Below are 16907 nucleotides of genomic sequence, written 5' to 3'. Positions count from 1 at the left end.
TGACAACTTCTCCATGTCAGGATCAATAGAGGGGCACTGGTGCAGAGGTCCTGGGAAATTCACTGACACAGAGTGAATATAAGAATATCGTTTCTAATTCTCTGTGGCATAAAGCTATAAACCACAGGTTAAGCACTGAAGAAAACAAAACTTATGTTGTATAAAATTCCCAGATTATGTAGCCAAAGAAATGTGTGAATTCCATAAAGTATGTGAGTTGCCCTTGTGTGAAACCTGGTTTATGATTAGAGCAAAGACAGGCTTAGTGGTTTTGTTTGTGTCTTCTTTTTCCAAATTCATAATTTGAAAATACACATTATATTGTTTTCTAAGCTACATTCACTCAATAAGTATTTATTGAGCACCTACTTTGTGCCTGCCAACAGTCTTCTAGACACTGCATACATATATCAGCTATCAAGAGAAAGAAGGTTCCTTGCTTTTAGAGGCCTACATCCCAGTGGATGTGGACAAACAGTTAATAAGTACACAAATAAATCAACTTGAGGAGATAGGGAGACAGAGCAATGATAATAGGGTGATGAGAGAGAGGCATGGGAGACCACACAAAATGAGGCACCAGGGGGACCCTGAGGGGAGATCACTGCTGCGACGAGGCAGGAAGGTTGAGAAGGAGCCAGGTATTCTGGGAAGAGCGGGTACCAAGCATACAGGTCCTGAGACAGGAGAGTCTGGCATTTTCAAGGACCGAGGAAATCCCCGTGGTGGATACAAACCAAGACCACGTTATTTTTAAGCAATGAAAATGTGGCTTTGGAAACAGAATTTCAAATTGGAAGAACCTCCAAGATCTTTTTGGGGTATGCCCTTGACTTCCAGGTGAGAAGTCAAGTTCCAGAGCAGTTGTTGACTCATACTGCTGGGCCAACAGTGCTGAAATAGAACACGGGTCTCCTGTCTTCATCCTCCTGTATGATCCATGGCCTCTAGGAGTTGATGTGTGTTAACCACATTCTCCCTGGATACTGAAAGCTTGTCCACAAAGGGATCATCTCTGCTAACCTGTCCTTTTGGAATGAAAATGGGTCTCAATTCTAAAGCTCCCACTTTAGAACATTAAAAAATAAAAATCAATCTTTGTTTTTCTTATGTGTACTTGTTACTTTCAGAATTTAAAAGGACACAAATATAAAGATAACTTAAATTCTGAAGACTGTTTTTTTTCAGTGTTCAGTAATACTGAAATAGATATGATAGACTTTTAACCATGATGTTTTTCATAAAAAAGAAAAATACATATCCCAGATAGATTTTGATCACCAAAAATTGAGGACATTCAGTTTAATTTTGGATTGGTTTTGCTATAATAGGAAAGTATGTAACCTATTAGCTAATCTCAAAAGTTTCACTGGAGAAAATATTATTCAATAACCCCCAAATGGGAAACTTTTATTCTGTAGGAACTTGGCCCTGAGTATGTAGAATTGTGTCCAGAGAATATATGCAGCTCTATTTTTCATCTTGCAAACTTCTTCATTATGTCAAAACTAAATCTCAGCTGTGCCGACTGCAACAAGAAAGCAATACAGGCTGTTTTAGCCATCACAACAGGAATATTCTGGGAATTAATCGATTTTCTGGGAATGTTAAAGAATTTTATCAATTTATGGTCAAGGTTCACAGTTCTATTACATTATCAGCCTTTTTTATGTTTGTCTAGAGAAATTTATGATTTTTATTCTTGCTTCACAAAGAGGAAAAACAATCTTCTAGAATAACCATGATAACCATGTTTTCAGCTGTGCTACAATCCCAACAATTTAGATTTCATTAGGCTCCATTCCCACTACATGCTCAACTCAAAAGCAGCTTTCCCATGGGCACGGTCTGAGGTTCTAAGGTTCATCTCACAGCTAGAGCTTTCTCTTCTCAAGCAGCTTCTTTCTCAACACTTTCAAGTTTTCTCACGCTACAGGAAGAGCCCAACTAAGTATCGTAAAGTCTCCTCTATGACCTGTGACTTTCAAGGAATATTCCAGCCCTTCTGAGACAAGCACCTGCCCTTTTTATAGATGCAGCTGAGATGCAAACACCTCTGATGAGACAATTTAATTTTCACTGGTGGCAGACTGCTTAGAGCTTAACTAGAAATCATTTAAAATAAAAATAAGTACTATAACCAAATAAAGAGCAAACATTTTCAACTTTTGCTTTACTTCTTGAATTTAGAGCTAGAGCTTATGGCAAAGAGCCTTTGAATGGCTACTGGAAATAGGCACTAGTTCCAAATTCATCACCCGCAAAAACCTGTACTTAAAATTGAAGATTATCTGAGACAAGTTTATGATTACACAAAAAACACATTAAAAAATCCCCATTTGTTTTTAATTCAAAATAATCCCAAGTCAGTTAATTTTATTCTTATATTTTATAGTCATATTACATTCTAATAACTCCAAATTAGAATGTAAGCCATGGCTATGGCAAACTCATTATAGGAGAAGCTGTGATGGGCATTGGATAAATAAGTAGATTAATGAAGTTGCTGAAAATTCAAAAGCTAGTGGCATAAAACCCTGGATGGGGGGTGGTCAGGGGGAGGAACAGGAAATAGTCTTCATGCTGATGCTCATTTTAGAAGTAATTCACTTTCCCATGACAAAGATAAGAGAGCCATTTAAGAATTATTTACCTTTCAGCTTAAAAAAAAGATGTCTGGAGAAGCCCATTGCCAGGCATGAAGAATGAATGCATGAGCGCATTTCCCTCCCATCCTCTGGGCTGGGCTCAGCATGGGAGACGCCTTTGCAATTAAGCAGAAGGGAGAGAGGTATCAAAACTGAACACACCTTACCTTATTAGCTAAGGGAGATTCTTCTAAGCCCATTTAATTAGGTAAGGAATAATAGTCACTTAATTCAAATAAACACCAAATCTTTATTTTAAAAATTTAGACAAAAACACAAATTAAGGAGAGAGTAAACATTTTTCAAAAGTTCCACAATATGAGTCACAAAAATAGCATGCTCCTCTTGGGAGTGATTTAAAAAAGAATCCCATTTACAAAAGAAAGAAAGAACAAAATTAGAAACAACAATTCAAGATTATAAAGTGAGTTACAGCTGATTTAACATAATTGAACTTTGTTATTTTATGTGAGAGGGGGAATGACTGGACATTTTTTAAAGAAAGGATTTTCTCATTAATAAATCTGAAAAATAATTTAGCCTATGGTAGCAAGATAATTCTGCATAAGATCTTTGGGACCAATTCCTCGAGTCCCCTCCCCACCCAATGCCTCAAGAGAAACAGGTCCTTAGGCGTCCTCTGTCTTTTTGGCATTCTCATTCTATCTCTTATACATCATTATTGGACCACTGGAGAAATGATTAAAACTGTTCAGTAACAGCCCAAAGCACTCCCTTTGGATAAAGAAAGTATTGTGACCAGCCCAGTCTGGGGTCTTACGTTCAGTGGGAAGGACCACCAAATGTGAGGGAGGGACAAGACTTTCTACTATGTACCTCTCTGACTTTGCCACAGTTCTGATACAGCTCTTGTTGTACCAAAGAGAGGCAGAACATTATCGAAGTAAAAATTCCAGAAGTCATATTAATGAAATTTCTTCATGGGGTCACAGGCTATCACCCCCAAATCTCTTTCTCCAGAAAGTGAAACTTATATAGAATGGAGCCACATGCAGTATTTTTAACAGTACACAAATTAGGATTATTTCCTCTAGTTTTAGGGTCATCAGTGGTTATATTAGCCTATTATATTAAATCAATATATAAATGTAGGACCTTTTAAAGTTTGCCGTGAACTCACTGGCATTGGTTGATTTAATTTGTAATTAAGCACTTAGGTGGGAGCAAATGGCATTTTAAAGTACACATTTATTCACTTACCATATATTCACTGCAGCTCTATGATGTGCCACATAGAATATAGTTGATTTTTGCCTCTATCCCTTCCACATATATTATCCATCTTGTATACTGTTTCTATTTGATTATGTTAATAAATAAAATCTTTAATGATGCCTGCATGGAAAAGAGTGACATAATCAATGCTGAGTTGCAGTGTGCCCATCACCCAGTAGTTCTTGCTTTGGCTCAATAACTAGAAAAAGACATTTCAGTTACGGAAAATAAATCCCAGAGAAACCCTAATGTGGTCATGCAACTTCAAAAGCAAAGTTGAAGTAACACTCACATGTATTTGGGGATTCTCTAACTATTTTGTACCATTATAGGTTACTCTTGATTGATTTAGCTACATGACAAAGTCCCAATAAAAGTAAAGTCTATAAAACTGCGGTTCTACTCCTTGTTTGCTGTACTTCAGACACATTTTCTCCATGGTTAGAAACAAGCCATGACAGTGGTCTAGCCCTGAATTTCTATGCATGGTAAGAAATCAGGCATAACCATGGTCTAACCCTGAATGTGATCTTAATGTTTTGTACCATGGGCAAATCATTAACATATGGAAATAACCCTCAGCTGCTCCCTTAATTTTTCCAATCCTATAGACTCTACTGCCTCCACTTTGTACTCTATCCTAACTTTTCCCACTGTTCCCTCCCCATTTTAAAAGGATTCCTTTTTTTTTAAAGGCTCTTTTCAGGGAAATCATCCTTCTTTCCTTGTTTTCGCCCTGCTGTTCTGTTGGCCCCAGTGGCTGTGGAACGTCCCCCGTCCAATTTCTAAATTAAGAGTTCATTTTCAAGTTCCCGGCTGTCCTGCCCCCTCCCAGGAAGGGAAGCGGTGGATGCTCCCCAGGCCCCGGCTCCTCATTCTGGGCTAGACTCCCCTCAAAGCAACCTCTCACCACATCCCGTCCTCAGATTTCTCTTTTTAATAGTTTGTGGTGGGCTTCTGCCTCTAAATCATTTTTACCCACCGGAGCCATTTACCTTCCTTCTGAAACAACCAATGCTCATTCCTCACCCATCTCCTGGCCTTGATTTTTACCCTTGTAATCTGACTCAGTAGGACAAAATGTGTCTTTTCTGGGTGTAGATATGTATTTCCATATCACTCTCCCAAAGCACAGAATAAACTTTGCAATGAAACCTCTGTCCTTCTACTTTCACTCATCGCTAACAAAGTAGTTTACATAAATGAAACCAATGAGAAGCACAAGTTAATGAGATGTTTAACACACACACACACACACACACACACACACACACAGAGAAAGAAAAAAAAAAGGAATTCTTTATATGAAGACTTCTTACAAACCTGCCTATAGCCTATTCAGCAGTGGTTCCCAAAGGCTGACCCAGTGACCAGTCTGGGCTTGCTGCTTAAGATTCACCCAGGAGGGTGTTAAACATAAATATTGGCAGGCCCCACCCGTCAGGTTTCAGATTCAGCAGGTCTGGGGTTTGGGAGCCACCGATAGAGAGTGTAAATCAATCTCAACAGTTTGAGTAAAAGCCTCATAAGCACATATATAACAACACATGGATGCCAAGTTTTCAACCCATGTGAGTCTTTAGAATTCACACAGTGATTAATATGTTTTGAGAGAAGTATGATAAGACTTTTCAGTGCAAGTTAAGTCCTGATGGGGAAGGATGAAAGCCACGGAGTGTGCTGGCCTGTCCACTCACCAGCAGCCTGTGACTCTGGGTCTAGAGGGAGGTGTGAGAATGCTTCTCCCTTCTCGCCTTCCCCAGCACCCACCAGAAAATGAGCCTTGCAGCTAGCTATGTGACAGGACATGCTTTTAAAGGATCAGTCCTTACAGGATCAGTAATTTATTTAGTTTGCATCTGATTTATGCCCCATTCGAAAATGAAAAACAGAAATGATGAAAAATGACTGGGGGCAAAACAGAATGAACACCTCAGTAATTCTTTCTGAAGCACAATGAACCATTTCCCTTCCTGGGAATAGAGTGAAATGGATATAAGCTAAAACCCCTGTGGTCTGTAACTTTGAGAAATCTTTGAGGCTTTTGAAGGACACGTTTTCCACACTGGTACAAACCTTCAAAGACACATATAGTAAAAGTGCTTACCCGCTAAGACCCTGCTTATTTGCAACTGTGAACCCATTCCAAGCAATAATATTCTTCTTGCCAAGGAGCCACTGACCACCTCTCCTTCCCCTTCACGAAGTCCTTCCCTTTGCATTCCAGACCTGTGCCATCTAATCAACTACTGGCCACATGCGGCTATCTATGAGCATTTGAAATGTGACTGACTGTTCAGTATCAAGATATCCTCTAAATGAAAAATATGTACCTGGTTTCAAGGATTGTGTACAAAAAAAGAACAAAGTTCATTAAAAATTTTTATAGTGAGTAACATGTTGCTATGAAAATGTTTGGGATATATGAGGTTAAAGGAGATCTATTGTTAAAATTAACTTTACCTGTTTCTTTTTACTTTTTAAAATGTGGCTTGTAGAAAACTTAAAATTATACCGGTGTCATGCATTTGATTTGGATTAGCCAGGGGTGCTTAGAGAAGTCCAGCAGTCTGCTTTCCGCCGTAGAGCTTGGCACATGAGCCCCCGGAGCACCTTTGACCCCCCAGTGCTCATTAGTCTCTACCCCTCACCCCCCGCCCCCGATCTTGGCATACCTGCTGGAAACCCTTCCCCACTCCTCCAAAACCCAGTCTCAGGAACTCCACCACAAGCTTGGGATGTTTTTACCCACCATCCTATTAAGTAATTTCTCTCCCTTTATTTCAACCCTTTCATGAAATTTTAACTTTTTTAATGAAGACAACACGCTGCATATTATTCATTTTCTCAAATTCCATTTTGGCAGTAGAAGACAAAGGGCTATTATTTCTGATTGTTACCAAATATTTGTTTATTCGTTTATTTACCAGCATTCACTGGGTCCCTCCCAGAGGCCCGGCACTGTGTTAGCCATGGGGGTTACCTAATAACGTCAGCACAGAGCCTGAAAATGATATGTGGAATGGTGTCAACAGGAACACACACACTAACCTGATGCTCTCCTGCTCCAAGACCCAGAAGGACGCTCTACTTGCAAACACTCTCTGAGGAAGGACTTAAATTCAGTGTTCACATAATACGAGTCTTCTGGCTTGAAAACTTGAAACCGCCTGACTTCATATTAAACATTTCCCTTTTCCCACGCTGTGTTCTCCTTCATGTTTCCCTGACTACTTTATAAACTCCATTCATCTTTGTAGTCCTATTTCCTTTGCTGGTGCAGTGTTGACCACCATCCTTTCATATATATGTGTATGTGTGTATTTATGTTACATATATACTCATTTAATTCTCACAATAATGTAACAGTATTATTGTTCCTATTTAAAGATGAGGAACTGAGGCACATGGAAGTTAAGTAACTTACTTGGGGTTACACAGATAATAAGTGAAGGAACAGGATTTGAACCAAGGCAGCTCGACTCTAGAGCCAGCATTCTCAACTACTAGGTCATCCTGTCTCAAGGAGAGTACAAATAAACCCCAAGGACCATGTCAGCTTGTAGCTGTTAGGGTCAACTGGTGCCAAGGGAGAAAAGCCACCCGAACATGAAGCCTGTATAGGAAAAGAAAGCTTAAGGGAGAGAGGGAAGTAGGAAAAGAGAGAATACGAGAGAGAATATCAGAGCAATATGAGATCTTACTGATTATTTTATTTGAATCACTGGAGAATATGAAGACAGAAGCTATCTGTGGTGTTCCGATCTATTCAGGTAAATAGGGTCTTTCAGCATTTGTAGCTATGGGTTGTCAACCAGAGGGGCCTCCCACAATTGCATGCAAAGTTCTTTGCATAAAAGCAGAACTATAAGAAAGCATATGCATGTCTCTGTGGAGAATCTCAAAGGAGACCTTGATTGTGCCTACCTGTCATGTGTACAGAATTTTGGCCAAATCTCCTCTGCTAAAACCAGGTGGGGACCCTTAGAAAAGACAGTTGTCATGTGGCTAGCCTATGGTTACATTAGGTATATCCCTGGGAGTACACTTGATGGAGCAGAATAAGCTATTTCCTGTATATAACCAAGTGCCAGAGTACCTAAAATTTCTCTGAAAGATTTATCAATAACTTCAAAGTATTTTTAGAAATGCAAAATGAGTTCCTACCTAACATACTAATTGAAAATGTATGCCTGCAACCTAAGTGTCCACTGATGGGTAGAATGATAAAGAAAATGTGATACACACACACACACACACACACACACACACACACACACACACACACACACACATATATGTGGAATGTGATACATACACACACCCCGCCCCCACACACAGAGGAATATTATTCAGCTATGAAAAGAAGGAAATCCTGCCATTTGTGACAACATGGATGGATACTGAAGGCATTATGCTAGGGAAGTCAGTCAGACAGAGGAAGACAAATACCATATGACCTCACATATATGTGGCATATAAAAAGAAGAACAAATAAACTCTTAGATGCAGAGAACAGGCTGGTGTTGGCCAGAGCCTGGGGATGATGGGTAGGCAGTACGGGTGAAGGTAAGTCAAAAGGTATAAACTTCCAGTTATAAAATAAATAAGTCCTGGGGACATGATGTATAGCCTGGTGATGAAAGTTGATAATACTGCATTGTACATTTTGAAAGATGCTAAAGAGAGTAGATCTTAAAAGTTCTCATTATAAGAAAAAATGTTTTGTAACTATGTGTGGTGTCAGATGTCAACCAGACTTACTATGTTGATCATTTTGCAATATATACAAATATTGAATCATTATATTGTACACCTGAAACAAATATGTTATATGTCAATTGTAACTCTATTAAAAAAAGGGAAATGCTTACATTAGCTCTTTTTCCAAACCTCACTAAAATGACAGTCTGTTAGTCTTGGTTCTGTTTGTCTTCAGACCTGTTTCTCACTCTTCCATTGTTCTTCTCTGCAGTACTATGCAGAGAGACTGCCCTCTGTGAGGCTGGGCTTCCCAGGCTTCCACGGGCTCAGCAAATAAGAGCTCAAGGGGCAGACCAAAGAGTGGGGGTGAAGGGAGAAACCAGAGGCTCTCTCCCCTTCCCTGTCTGCCCCTGGGCTCTGGTAATACCACCACCTCCCTTTGTCCTACCAGATGGGATAATAGAAGCTATAATTTATGGAGTGAAATAAAAAAGATAACAAAAAATAAAGTCCTGTGAAGGAAAAATTTGGAAATACATTTTGAATCTGTTATCTTTCATTCAACACAGAAAAGGATGAGGCACAAATAGAACCCATAAAGAAAAGACTAGATTAAAGAAGCAAACGTGTTTATTTTGCCATACTTTAGCACCTGAAATATTGTGGAAAATGAGCCATATCCTTACTAGGATTCATTCAGTGCACTATCCTGCAAGGAATAATATCCAAGGAGGGGCAAAAACAGTCCCCCAAAACCTGTGAAGCAAGTGAGGCTTGGCCTGGTGTATTGGATGCCCACCTTGGCAATGCCTGCAACGAGGTAGAACCCAGGACCCTTGGATGTCAGTATGGAAAGTGACCTGCTGACCTCACTAGTGCTCCATGGTCTCATGCATTACCTCTTACAGTTCACAGTTTACCTTACATAGAAATGTAATCATCTCCCACACAACATGATAAGGAGGATTTCGACATTTAGTCTGTTTTGTCCACTCTCTATCACCTGTATGTTAGCGCCTTGTTATCCAGGTCAAATACCTTCCAGTATCTAGTGCCCTTCCCCTTCAGGGCACCTAGAAGGATTCCATTTTCCCTCTCCCTTGAAGTTAGGCAAGGGCACGCAACTAATTCCAATCAGTGAATGCCATTTGCGTGAAAATATATAACAAAGAAGATATAACCCCCCAGTAACTTGGCACATCCATTTCAAGAAATAGCCTATTCAAATCCAGTAATGTGAAATGATACAGTTTTTGAAATTCAGTATGATGAGATTACTATTAACTCATCAGATTCTGAGCTCTTTGAGGGGGCAATGAGCCTGGAATCCACACATACTGGACGCTCAATACTTATTTGTTAAGTGAATGAATGAAGATTGAGTGAATGAATGAGTAACCATAATTTCAATATCATGTCTTCTTTAAATCCTATTTCTCCTCTATGCTTACTTGAATATTTCATTAATTTAGGAAATTAACTTTAAATGAAAAGGACCATTTATTCCTCAGTAAGACTAGCAACAGTATTCTGGGTTTTCAAAGAAGATTAACACAGAATCTGAGAAGGAAATGCCAGTGAGTTTGGCTTTTTGCTTTTGAACCCAATGAAAAGATGGTCCAGGGAGTGAGTGCACACACCTCATATTTGAATATAATTTGTGGTTTTCTTTTCTACGAATTTGGGTTTGGTGACTTGAGGCTGTTATGGATTGGATGTGTATGTCTTCCCCAATCATATGTTGGAGCCCTAATCCTCAATGAAATGATGGTATTTGGGGTGGGGCCTTTGGGAAGGTAATTAGGTTCAGATGAGGTCATCAGGGTGGAGCCCCAATGATGAAATCAGTGCTCTTATAAGAAGGCTACCACATGACAACAGAGCAAGAAGGTGACAGTCCACAAGTCAGGAAGAGGCCCTCATCACCCCCAGATTGACTGGCACCTTAATTTTGGACTTCCCAGCCTCCAGAACTGTAATAATGTCCGTTGCTTAAGCCACTCAGTCTATGGTCTTTTCTTAAAGCTGTGTGAGCTGACTGAGACAGAGGCCAAATTCTCACCTTCTCTCTCTCTCTTAGAAATGTAATATTATTTGTATGTCACAGTTACCTTCCCTTGCATTCAGCAACCAGCTTAAGATTCTGCTGCCTCTTATGGAAAGTTAAGCAACATGTCCACTCAATGACCAGCCTGGCTCATCAAGTATTTCTCAATTGTGGTGGAAAGGGTTTGTTTGGCCACTGCTGCTTGGCACTGTTTGTTTTTAAGCTACAACTGAGGTATAGTGTTCTTGGGTTTTACACAATGTAAATAAATGTAAACTTTCACTATACCCTTAGAGTTTGTAATTTGAAAAAAGTAGAGAGTTCATTATTTCAGACACAGATTTAAACTTTTTAAAAAATGATCTAGATCATACTAAAACCCACAAGATTATTTTTCTTTTAAGAGCAAATGCATTTTCCTGGGGATATGGCATTTTGCATTGGCAAGCAGATGTAGGAATAAATTCTTTAAGCACCATTTAAGAAGTTTCCTTGAAATTGTGGAGTCTCACGCCATAGTGCTATTACATACTGTTATATGCAATGCCAAGTGAAAGTCTGCTGTCATAATTCACTAAAGTTTAGTTTTTACATCATTTTGATAAATTTACTTCACTTACCAGTTTAGTCACAAATCATCCCTTATGGTTGTCACGTGAAGGCTGTAAAATATCATATACCTTCAGATGACCTCTATCCAGAAATGCTTTTCACTGTTCACATTTTATCTGTCAAATAGTATTTTCTTTCAGAAGTAAATATAAATGCCATTATTGGGAGAAGCTACCGGCCTAGGACAAGTTCTAGCATTTAGTTTTCTGACAGATCTTAATTTGGATATCATCCAAAGTCAATAAAACTTGTTCATGCAGAACCTTACCTGGTTTTCACCACATCCAGGGGGTGCATCAGGCAAATTTCTACAAGACCTGAAAGACAATAAAGAAAAGTCCAATAAACACTTATGTAAACACTGGTTCTTATTTCCTTGACCCTATTGATTTCTCAAGTATGAAGATTCAAATAAAAAACTTGGGACTTTGGACATGACAGCTAATTGAGGCTAGGTAGCAAAAGACAAAAGTATAAATAATATGATTTTATTTCAATGGGAGCAAGATTGTGAGTATTTTCTTATAAGCTCTCTGGCACAAGCAGGGAGGTGGGGCTGTAGGGGAAAGCAAATGGAAAACAAATCAGATGTCCTAAACATCCACCAATTAGGTGGAATTATTGTGTCCCAATCCAGTCCAATAAATAAAGATATGTTGAAGGGAAGGAGGAAAGAAAAGAAGGAAGGAGAGAAGGGAGAGAAGTCTTTGAACTCTCCTACCTCTATGCCTGCCACTCACTAATATGGCAAATCATACTTGGCTTTGGTATCCATGAGACAAAGAAAAGGATGCCTCTTATCTCACCAGGTAGTTATGAGGGTCCAATGCATATTAATACATTAATAGCTTAATAGAGAACACACAGTGTTTACTATATGCAAGGCCTTGTTCTACGCAGTACTTAAATGATCTCTTTGAACACTCTCAAGAGCTCTTTGTGATAGGCAGTATTATCTCCATTTTACAGATGAGATAATTGAGGCACACAAGGTTAAATAACTTGTTTAAGATCTCACAGCTCGGAAGTAAGTAGTAATCCCATAAAGCACATGATTTAACCATTGCACAGTGAGAACGAATTTCTACCACTTCTTGCAAGTCAACTGTAAAGCCCTCCTTCCTGTTGCCTAACTGAGCAGAGAAGACAGCTCAGTTACAAACCACTGGCATGTAATAATAGTAGTAGTAAAAATAGTTTTAGGTACCAGTAGTAGTAAAAATAATTATCATAGTAGTTGTAGCATCGTAGTAGTAATAATCATAACAAGTACCTTACCTGCAACCCTTCCATAGTGGTGGTCTTTTAACATACATTATCACTGGTATGCATAACTACTGGGCAAGGCAAGTATTATCCTCTTTACTTGAAGATGAGCAAATTGAGGTTGATAGTGTTACCTGATTAGCCCTGGAAAGTCATACAAGAGTATTTGTGGGTAATTTCTTAAGAGCAGAGCACTTACTTTTCTCTCTCCATTTGCAAACTACCTCAATTTGAGCTTAGCTGTGATTTAGTTAATCTGTCCCATCCCATTTGCATGGATACATATGGTTTTTTACTCTCCATACTGGTCAGGTCCAGGAAGCTCAAAGGCCCTGTACCTACCTGAAGACCTGCTTTGCTTCCAGAGAAGCTCTAGGTAGTACTTCCTGCATAAGCCTACTATAGATTACAAAGTTATGTGTATTGACCCAAAACGTCTCTGGCCAGACCAAATATCTAAGTCTGTGCAAAGGTTTCCCATCAGGAATGCTCTTCAGTCATTGGTGACCAAGTCACTTGACCCAATCAGAGTCTCATCTCTCTAGTTGCTCTAGAGATGGGAGAAGAAAGCCACAGGAGAGCAGAGACAACAGCATCACTGGGTACTATGGCAGAGCCTCTGAGCACTGTTTTAACTTATTGAAAAGCCCTGTCATTCAAGACTGTATGGGTGGTTTCTCCTTGCAACTAGCATGGTCTCAGTATCCTTCCTCTTCCTTGAAAATTCATATTCACTTTGAAGTAAGAATCAGGTGACCAGAGGTCTTATTCTGGTGCCTTCAGGGAATGATAATTTATCCCTGGGGGCATCAATTCCTTATCTGTAAAGGGAAAGGTTAAATGACCTACAATATTTTTGAGGTCTAATATTCTATGCTTATTTCTTCGTTAAATCTGATTATTATATGTATATAACTTATAATTCTAATTTGAGTTTTAGTGTATCAGCTAGAAGAGGATGAAGTCACAATCTGATAAATAAGATTCACCCTAGAAACACAGACTTATAAAATAACATTCTGACCAAGCACTGCAGCAGGCACTTATCAAGTGCACTTTTGAGCATCACATGAACATAAAGAAGTAAGAAATTCATAGTGTTTACCAAAACAACTACACAAAGTTTAGGAAAAGAACTAATAATCCCAACAATTTAGTAAAACTAATACCTTTTTCCAAAAACACTCTAATACCAAAACCAGGCAAAGACCCCATCAAAAAAAATTACAGACCAATATCCCTGATGAACATAGATGCAAAAATACTCAACAAAATATTAGCAAACCGAATTCAAAAATACATCAAGAGGATTATATACCATGATCAAGTGGGATTCATCTCAGGGATGCAAAGATGGTACAACAAGGACAAAAACCACACGATCATCTCCATAGACGCTGAAAAAGCATTTGACAAAATTCAACATCCATTCATGATAAAAACTGTCACCAAAATGGGAATAGAGGGCAAGTACCTCAACATAATAAAGGCCATATATGACAAACCCACAGCCAACATCATACTTAACAGTGAGAAGCTGAAAGCTTTTCCTCTAAGATAGGGAACAAGACAGTGATGCCCACTCTCCCCACTGTTATTCAACGTAGTACTGGAGGTCCTAGCTGTGGCAGTCAGACAATACAAGGAATCCAGATTGGTAAAGAAGAATCAAACTGTCCCTATTTGCAGATGACATAATATTGTACATAAAAAACCCTAAAGAATCCACTCCAAAACTACTAGAACAAATATTTGAATTCAGCAAAGTTGCAGGATACAAAATTAACACACAGAAAATCTGTTGCTTTCCTATACACTAACAATGAACTAGCAGAAAGAGAAATCAGGAAAACAATTCCATTCACAATTGCATCAAAAAGAATAAAATACCTAGGAATAAACCTAACCAAGGAAGTGAAAGACCTAAACCCTGAAAACTACAAGACACTTTTTTTTCTTTCCTTCCAATTTTTATATTTTTTTCTTAAGTTAGATGATGTAATGATTTGATGTACATATGCATAATGAAATAATTATTGCAATCAAGTTGATTAACATATCGTATCCTCACATAATTTCCACTTCCTTCGGGTGATGAGAGCACCTGAAATCTGCTCTTAGCATTTTTCCAGTATTCAGTACAGTATTATCAACTATAGTCATCATGGTGTACATTAGATTTCTAGACTTAACCTACCCTACATAGCTACAACTTTGTACCCTTTGACAAATACCTCCCCATCCTCCTCCCCCACAGTCCAGCCCCTGGTAGCCACCATTCTACTCTCTGCTTCTGTGATTCCACATATAAATGAAATCATGCAATATTTGACATTTTTGTGCCTGGCTTATTTACTTAGCATAATGTCTTTCAGGTCCATCCATGTTATCAAAAGTGGCAGAGGTCCCTTCATTTTTAAGGCTGCATAATATTCCATTGTACGTAATACCACATTTTCTTTATCATTATCCACTGATGGACATTTAGGTTGTTTCTACCTCTTGGTTATTATGAATAATGCTGCAATGCTCATGGCAGTATAGATAGCTCTTTGGTATCTTGCTTTTATTTCCTTTGAATATATACCCAGAAGTGGGAAGCTTGGATTATATGGCAGTTCTATTTTTTACTTTTAGGAAACCTCCATTCTGTTTTCCATATTGACTGCATCAGTTTACATTCCCAACAACAGTGTGCCTCGTTTCTCTTTCCTTTACATCATCACCAATACTTTTTGATCTTTTTTGATAACAGCCATTCTAAGAAGTATGAGGTTATAGCTCATTGTGCTTTGCATTTCCCTGATGATTAGTGATATTGAGCTCCTTTTCATATACCTATTGGGCATTTGTTATGTCTGCTTTTGCGAAATGTCTATTCAAGTCCATTTCATAGGTTGTCTCTTCACTCTGTTGATTGTATCCCATTTGTCTGTTTTGGCTTTTGTTGCTTGTGCTTTGAGGATCATAGCCAAAAAAGTTCATTACCCAAAACAATGTCAAGAAGATGTTCCCTGTTTTCTTCTAGTATTTTTAAAGCATTACATTTAAGTCTTTACAGTTTCAGGTCTTATATTTAAGTCTTTAATCCATTTTGAGTTCATTGTTGTATGGAGAGTGAGAAAAGGGTCCAGTTTCATTCTTCTGCATGTGAATAACCAAATTTCCCAACACCATTTATTGAAGAAGAAATTGTCCTTTCTCCATTGTGTGTTCTTGGCTAAATTAGTGGTTTATTTCCAGGCTCTCTTCCTGTCCATTGGTATACATGTCTATTTTTACGCTGGTACCATACTCTTGATTACTATAGTTTTAAGGCATATTTTGAAATCAAGTAGTGTGATGCCTCTAGTTTTCTTCTTTTTGTTCAAGATTGTTTTGGCTATTTAGGGACTTTTATCATTCTGTGTGAATTTTAGGACTGTTTTTTTCTTTGTCTTTGAAAAATGCCTTTGTCATTCTGATATGGATTTGCATTGAATCTGTAGATCAGTTTGGGTACTCTTGACAGGTTAATTATATTAATTCTTATAATCCATAAACATGGATCCATTTCTTTGTGTTGTCTTCAACTTCTTTCATCAATGTTTCATAGTAAAAATTATTTCCTTAGTCTGTCTAAATGCTGTATTATCTGTTGTGTTTTAACAATACTTCTAGCTTCTAGTTAGCTAACTATACTTCTAGCTAAATCTAGAAGCTAGATTTAACAATAAAATCTAGCTTCAAATTAGCACATTTTTATTACTTATGCCTTAATAAGTAGTATTGCATTCTACACATGAGGTAATTCAGACCACTCCAAATATGCAGTGGGCCTACTTTGCACTAGGACTCAGCCACAGGATACATCTCAAGAGTATACTTCTGTAAAGGTTCCGAATTGCTTGAGCTTGCTTCCAGCATAATGCATCTCTAACTCCTGAAGTGTGACATATTCCTATATTTATATGATAGATTTAAAATAAACAGCAATAGTGAATATAAAGATGAGGAATTTGAGTTACTTCAGTTCTATCATTCTATGTAACAAATAGCTTTGGTTTGTGTTCAAAATAGTGAAACAGTACAAATGGCTAGATGCAATTTTTTTGTTTGGTAAAAGCAAAGTTTAGTTCATATGTGAAATAGTTTCCTGATTTAGACTATCTTTAAAATTGAAATTTATTCTTTGAAAATTGCTATTGTTTATTTTAAAGCTGAAGGACAAATTCAAAAATTATTGTAGTAACATCATTACTACTTAAGATAATTTTGTTGTATAGAAAGAAAAGGATATTTAGAAATGATCTGCTTCATATTTTTAAAGACATTAGTACACCATTAAATGAGACTTGTACTTATAATAAATGGAGACTACTGACTGCTTGCTAGGTACCCGACACTAGGTGCTT

The 16907-nt window shown here is 38.1% G+C and overlaps 1 protein-coding gene across 2 annotated transcripts in view; it reads right to left on the bottom strand.

Annotated features, from left to right (window-relative positions):
* SLC25A21 (solute carrier family 25 member 21) overlaps window positions 1–16907 on the bottom strand; it is a 474204-nt gene that overhangs the window by 174076 nt on the left and 283221 nt on the right. For both annotated transcript variants that reach the window (XM_057488493.1, XM_036881288.2), the window contains one exon: window positions 11516–11564. In XM_057488493.1, the coding sequence (XP_057344476.1) occupies window positions 11516–11544 (29 nt within the window). In that variant the 5' untranslated portion in view covers window positions 11545–11564. The remainder of the gene's footprint in view (window positions 1–11515; window positions 11565–16907) is intronic.

This window comes from Manis pentadactyla, chromosome 11 (assembly GCF_030020395.1).
Source record: "Manis pentadactyla isolate mManPen7 chromosome 11, mManPen7.hap1, whole genome shotgun sequence".
Lineage (NCBI taxonomy): Eukaryota > Metazoa > Chordata > Mammalia > Pholidota > Manidae > Manis > Manis pentadactyla.
Note: the sequence above shows the minus strand (reverse complement) of the source record. Positions and strands in the feature narration are given on the sequence as shown.